General features: G+C 37.5%; 1 protein-coding gene across 1 annotated transcript in view; it reads right to left on the bottom strand.

The window, feature by feature from the left end:
- The window catches only part of ME2 (malic enzyme 2, NAD(+)-dependent, mitochondrial), a 54365-nt gene that overhangs the window by 24626 nt on the left and 22159 nt on the right, over window positions 1–7580 (bottom strand). Inside the window, exons 10-11 of the mRNA XM_008588073.1 lie at window positions 2121–2235; window positions 1595–1599 (exon numbers count right to left, since the gene is read on the bottom strand). Of these exons, the coding sequence (XP_008586295.1) occupies window positions 1595–1599; window positions 2121–2235 (120 nt within the window). The remainder of the gene's footprint in view (window positions 1–1594; window positions 1600–2120; window positions 2236–7580) is intronic.

Raw genomic sequence — 7580 nt, 5'->3', positions numbered from 1 at the left:
AGCAGTATTTATAAACTGATTATTTCTATAATATGTGATTTTAAGTCAGTAACTAAATTAATAAATTATAATAATTAGAATCAAATAGAAATTCTACAAATAAAAAATACATGATAACTAAAATTAAGAACCTATCAATAGATCAGCAAAACTGATAAAATAATTTCCAAAGTGGAAGACAGGTCCAAAAAAAATCGCCAGCCTGAAACACAGAGAGCAAAAAGTATAACAGTGTAAGAGGGGCTGGCCTGGTGGCGCACTGGAGAGTGCGCCGCTTGGGAGCGCGGCGGCGCTCCCACCGAGGGTTCGGATCCCATGTGGAGACCGGTTCCTGCTCACTGGCTGAGCGCGGTGCGGGCGCAACACTGAGGGTTGCGATCCCGTTGCCGGTCCCCGGTCCGGTACGGGGGCAACACTGAGGGTTGCGATCCGTTGCCAGACACGGAAAAAAGACAAAAAGATAAAAAAGTAAAACTTGCTACAACATGGATGAACCCTGAAGATATGCTAAGTCACAAAGGGACAAATACTGTAGGATTCCACTTATGAGGTACCTAAATAGTCAACTTCATGGAGTAAGAAAGGGGAATGGTGGTTGCCAGGGGCTGGGGGAATTAGAAAAGTAAAACTTGCTACAACATGGATGAACCCTGAAGATATGCTAAGTCACAAAGGGACAAATACTGTAGGATTCCACTTATGAGGTTCCTAAATAGTCAACTTCATGGAGTAAGAAAGGGGAATGGTGGTTGCCAGGGGCTGGGGGAATGTGAAATTGTTGTTTAATGGGTAAAGAGTTTTAGTCTCACAAATGAAAAGAGGTCTGGTGATTGGTTGCACAATGATGTGAATGTGCTTAATGCTACTGAACTATACATTTAAAAATGATTAAGATGGCAAATTTAATGGTATATATATTTTACCACAATTAAAAACTTTTTAAAAAAAGAAGATAAAACTCAAATGTTAATGCATCTCAAATGTTAAATTGCTAAACTGTGTGGTACTCATTACAAAACAGTAATTCAGAAGGGATAAAAAATCATCTTGACTAAAACAATCCACTTTCCTGATTCAGTTCAGTTTAACAACCTTTTATTAGGCCTCTACAATGTCCCAGACACCATTACTAGGCCATTAGGATATTAAAGATGAGTATAATGCAGGCAGCTTATAGGTGACAGAAAACAACAAAGTAAACAGAAAATCAGAAAGCCTATAGTAGGTGCTGTGATAGAATTATGCAGTGTTGTGGAAGCATGGCATGAAAGAAGAATAACTGAGGACATGGTAGGAATTTGGGGGATGACAAAGTTACACCTCAGCTGAGTATTTATCCAGCCCATCCAGTAAGAATACTTACATTAAAATATTTTTCTTTTGTTTCCTTGACCCTCTGGGGGTAGGGAGAGTCAATGGATAGACTCTTAGGTTTCCATATTGAGTTTTCAGAAAAATGTACTAAAGGACCTTTAAGATTTCGCCTCACTCTAAACAATTATGAGTTCTATTCAAAGAAGAAGCTAAGACAGACATACTTTTCTTGATCATAGGAACTGTTTGTGACTTCGTTTTACTATGTAACATTAAATACAGCTCCTACATGAAATAGATAAAATTACAAGAAAGAGTATAGATTCAAATCTTATAGCTATATAGGAAATTAAATAGCTCCTCTTTTAAAGACATTTACATTTGCTGCTGAGAACTTAATGCCATTTTGGCACAGTCTGATATGAGCCATGCAATGCCTGACTCAAAACACACACAGTTTTTTGGCTTTGTTACCAATGAAAATCTTTGACTCTGCGTAGATTTTCCTGGTGTAGTCTGTCAAATGATGACCTTGGTCTTTTTTATGTTTTGAGCCCAACAGTCATACCAACTCTAAAATCAAAGCATGGTCAACTGCTTAGCTTCTAGCATGGTATAAGCAACATCTGTTAACTGAACTTTCATACATGGTAACCAAAAAGTTATCACAAAAAACATCAAATATGCTGAAAGCTAGATAAGACTGTCAATTCATTTGTAGTAATCCTATATGGTAGTAATCCTACATGGTAGTTATGACTGGCAACATGCAGTTAAGTAATATATTTATCAATAACTTTACTTACCAATTATAGTTGAAGGCTTAAGTATATTTACTGCATCTTCAAAAGTATCAGGCATGTTCTCTGGAGCTGAGTGAGCAAATGGTTCCTGATGACTATCTATTTTAGCTTTCCGCCCCTGAATTTTTAGATAAAGTACAGTATTTTTCAGTAACTGTATATTGAGAATTAAGTGAAAAGACATGATTATGAGTTACATATTGCTTCTACAATAGAAATGTCTTTTCATTTCCTTTTACATTCCTCTTTAAATTGTATCTTCCAATTCCATCTTCATAGCATCCATAAACTCAAATATAAAACATAAATCAAGTCCCATTATACCCAGAAAATGTTTAGTCCTTGTCAAAAATTCATTTGCTCTGTGAAGTCCTCCTAAATCCAATATGGCACAAAGGCCTACAATACTTATTTGGGCTAGATGAGTTTTTGAATTAAGAATTTTTCATCTTTTAGAAATGCAATATGGTAATATGTCAAATATTACAAATATACCTCCTCCCCCCAAATGAGCACCCCACATCTGAACAAACTAATGAATAATTACATCAAGAACAAAACATTAATACTACAAATATAGCCTTTCATTGCTTTTGGTCAGGTTTTGCTACCAGGTAAGTTCAGGTCAATCAGATTTGCCACCAAATGAATTTCAGAAAAAACTTTGGGATTTCAGAGCTTTTGGCATTTCAAAACTGCACACCAAACATCATGAACCTGTACTACAAAGAGTTTAGAAACGAGAGGAACAGGGAATTCTGGTTCAAGATGGCTGAATGAAGAAACATGCTTTCCTTTCTAAATCCCCAGGTCAAAACCATAGAAATAAAACCCTTGGTAATGTCACTGACAGGCTGGAACAATAAAGAAAATTTCTTGACTTAAAGCAGACAAAAACATACTGAATGAAAAAACCAAACAGGCTGGAGAAACTCATATTCTTATTTTGGTAAAAGAGAAGATCTCCCTTGCAAAAGTGAATTTTTCCATCTCAACTCCTGAATCACTTCTGATAAGAACCAGCAGAGGCTGGAAAAGCAGCACACCAACATCAACTGGCTGGGAGGTTAATTAAAGGACTGAAATACAGCCTCAACAGGCCTGGTTCTCAGAACAGTGGCTTCTTATACTTGCCCCTAGGATTACCAAAGCTCTCCCTTATGGGGATTCAATAGGAAACTCTCAAAATCCCAAAATAAAGGGCAGTGTTTGGAGTCCCCAGAAGAGATTGGAAGCCTAAAGTCCAAGGTCAAACTCCCTGCACATCCTAAAAGAAATATGTACTTTGAATCAGCATATGAACAGGGATTCTCACTAGTGTTAAGCAAACTCACTGTAGCTGCCAATACTATATTCATTCTAGACCTGACCTATCCATATGATAAAGAATCACAGACTCTCAACAAAATAGGTATAGAAGAAAAGTATCTCAACACAATAAAAGCCATCTACGACAAGCCCACTGCCAGTATATTCTGAATGGGGAAAAACTGAGGGCTTTTCCCTTAAGAACGGGAACAAGACAAGGATGCACCATTTCTATTTAACATAGTATTGGAGGTACTAACCAGAGCAATCAGGCAAGAGAAAGAAATAAAGGGAATCCAGATTGGAAAAGATGAAGTCAAACTGTCTCTAAAACTCTATCAAAAAACTCCTACAGCTGGTTCATAACTTCAGTAACATTGCAGGATACAAAATAAATGCCCCCAATTCAGTTGCATTTATATACTCAAATAATGAACTAACAGAAAGAGAAATAAAGTAAGCCCATTTACAATTGTCATGAAAAAAATAAAATACCAAGGGATCAACTTAACTAAGGAGATGAAAGACCCCTACAATGAGAACTACAAACCACTTCTGAAAGAAATTAAAGATGACACAAAAAGATGGAAAGATATTCCATGCTTTTGGATTGGAAGAATTAACATTGTGAAAATGTCTATACTGCCCAAAGCACTCTACAGATTCAATGCAATCCCCATCAAAATACCAATGACATTCTTCATAGAAATGGAAAAAACAATCTTAACTTTCATATGGAACAACAAAAGACCCCAAATAGCTAAAGCAATCCAGAGCAAAAAAAGGTAGTGTTATGCCTCCAGCTTTATTTGACTTCAAATTATACTACAAAGCTACTATAACCAAAACAGCATGGTACTGGCATAAAAATAGACACTCAGACCTGTGGAACAGAATTGAGAACCCAGAAATCACCCCTCAGGCATTGGACAAAGGCAACAAAAATCTACATTGGGGAAAAGACTGCCTCTTCAATAAGTGGTGCTGGGAAAATTGGATATCCATATGCAGAAGAATGAAACTAGATATGTACCTCTCACTATATAATAAAATCAACTCAAAATGGATTAAAGACTTAAGTATAAGACCTGAAACTGTAAAATCATTAAGGGAAAATATAGGTGAAACACTTCAGGAACTAGGTCTGGGTACAGACTTTATGAACATGACCCCAAAAACACAAGCAACAAAAGAAAAAATAAACAAAATGGGACTATATCAAACCAAAAAGCTTCTACACAGCAAAGGAAACAATCAACAGAGTGAAACAACAACCTACACAGTGGAAGAAAATTTTTGCTAACTATGCATGTGACAAGGGATTAATATCCATAAATATACAAGGAACTCAAGCAATTACACAGTAAAAAAACAAATAACCCAATTAAAAAATGGGCAAAGGAGCTGAATAGATATTTTTCAAAGGAAGACATACCAATGGCCAAGAGGTACATGAAAAAATGCTCAACATCACTAGTCATCAGAGAAAGGCAAATTAAAACCACATTGAGATACCACCTCACCCCAGTTAGACTGGCTATAATAAAAAAAAAATGGCAAATAACAAATGCTGGCAAGGGTGCAGAGAGAAGGGAACACTCCTGTACTGCTGGTGGGACTGTAAATTAGTACAACCACTATGGAAAACAGTATGGAGGTTTCTCAAACAATTACAGATAGATCTTCCACATGATCCAGCAATCCCACTTCCGGGTATATACCCAGAGGAATGGAAATCACCATGTCCAAGGGATACCTGCACTCTCATGTTCATCATTGTTCTGTTTACAATAGCCAAGATATGGAACCAACCTAAATGTCCATCAATGGATAACTGGATAGGGAAACTGTTATATATATACACCATGGAATACTACTCTGCCATAAAAAAGAATGAAATTCTTCCACTTGCAACAACATGGATGAGCTTGGAGAAACTTATGCTGAGTGAAATAAGCAAAGCACAGGGGGTTAAGTACCACATGTACTCACTCATAAGCGGGAGCTAAGAGAGAAAGAAGGAAGGAAAGAAAGACCACAGTGGTGCGTTGGACTTGCAAAGGGAGAGAACACACCTTGGGAACAAAGTGGAGTCGGGGGGAAAAGGAAAGGGGGAGGGAGGGTGGGGATAATTGGATGGGAGACATGCGGTACAATTGCAATTTGTAGTAATGAACATGCTGCCAGTATGGATCTGGCCTTCACATCTTGGGCACAAGGGGTGACAATCAGCTTTGTATCTCAAGAATATTAATAACCAATAAAAACAAAAAGGAAATTTTGACACACACACACACACAAAAAATCACAAAACATTTGATGAAAGTCAACACTGCAAAAAGCAGCATCAGACTAACTGTGTTCTAGGAAAAATATACATCCCCCAACGGCCTTCTAAAAACGAGATGTCTTAGAATCCTTGTCTTACATTCTGGCAAATATGGTAGTTGCAGCTCCTTTTGGAGACAATGCAGTTTAATGATTCGGAGCACAGGTTCTCATAGTTAGGCTACTTGGTTTGAATCATACCTCCAACACTCCTTTATAAACCTCAGTTTCCTCATCTGTAAAACTTCACAGGAGTTTTGAGAGGATTAAAGGAAATAACACCTATATAGTCTTATCACAATGTCTGGTACATTTTAAATTACTATTATTTTATTTTAAATTACATGTAATTTAAGCACTCAAGTTTTTCGCTCACACACTTCAGTTTTCCTTTTTATTTTCTGCACTACTAGAATACTGGTACTAATTAAGAAGAAAAGAAAAAAATCACAAAACATTTGATGAAAGTCAACACTGCAAAAAGCAGCATCAGACTAACTGTGTTCTAGGAAAAATATACATCCCCCAATGGCCTTCTAAAAACGAGATGTCTTAGAATCCTTGTCTTACATTCTGGCAAATATGGTAGTTGCAGCTCCTTTCGGAGACAATGCAGTTTAATGATTCGGAGCACAGGTTCTCATAGTTAGGCTACTTGGTTTGAATCCTACCTCCAACACTCCTTTATAAACCTCAGTTTCCTCATCTGTAAAACTTCACAGGAGTTTTNAGGGAAAATATAGGTGAAACACTTCAGGAACTAGGTCTGGGTACAGACTTTATGAACATGACCCCAAAAACACAAGCAACAAAAGAAAAAATAAACAAAATGGGACTATATCAAACCAAAAAGCTTCTACACAGCAAAGGAAACAATCAACAGAGTGAAACAACAACCTACACAGTGGAAGAAAATTTTTGCTAACTATGCATGTGACAAGGGATTAATATCCATAAATATACAAGGAACTCAAGCAATTACACAGTAAAAAAACAAATAACCCAATTAAAAAATGGGCAAAGGAGCTGAATAGATATTTTTCAAAGGAAGACATACCAATGGCCAAGAGGTACATGAAAAAATGCTCAACATCACTAGTCATCAGAGAAAGGCAAATTAAAACCACATTGAGATACCACCTCACCCCAGTTAGACTGGCTATAATAAAAAAAAAATGGCAAATAACAAATGCTGGCAAGGGTGCAGAGAGAAGGGAACACTCCTGTACTGCTGGTGGGACTGTAAATTAGTACAACCACTATGGAAAACAGTATGGAGGTTTCTCAAACAATTACAGATAGATCTTCCACATGATCCAGCAATCCCACTTCCGGGTATATACCCAGAGGAATGGAAATCACCATGTCCAAGGGATACCTGCACTCTCATGTTCATCATTGTTCTGTTTACAATAGCCAAGATATGGAACCAACCTAAATGTCCATCAATGGATAACTGGATAGGGAAACTGTTATATATATACACCATGGAATACTACTCTGCCATAAAAAAGAATGAAATTCTTCCACTTGCAACAACATGGATGAGCTTGGAGAAACTTATGCTGAGTGAAATAAGCAAAGCACAGGGGGTTAAGTACCACATGTACTCACTCATAAGCGGGAGCTAAGAGAGAAAGAAGGAAGGAAAGAAAGACCACAGTGGTGCGTTGGACTTGCAAAGGGAGAGAACACACCTTGGGAACAAAGTGGAGTCGGGGGGAAAAGGAAAGGGGGAGGGAGGGTGGGGATAATTGGATGGGAGACATGCGGTACAATTGCAATTTGTAGTAATGAACATGCTGCCAGTATGGATCTGGCCTTCAC

This window comes from Galeopterus variegatus, unplaced genomic scaffold, assembly GCF_000696425.1.
Source record: "Galeopterus variegatus unplaced genomic scaffold, G_variegatus-3.0.2 Scaffold4665, whole genome shotgun sequence".
In the NCBI taxonomy this organism is placed as follows: domain Eukaryota; kingdom Metazoa; phylum Chordata; class Mammalia; order Dermoptera; family Cynocephalidae; genus Galeopterus; species Galeopterus variegatus.
This window is presented reverse-complemented; position numbering and strand designations above follow the sequence as displayed.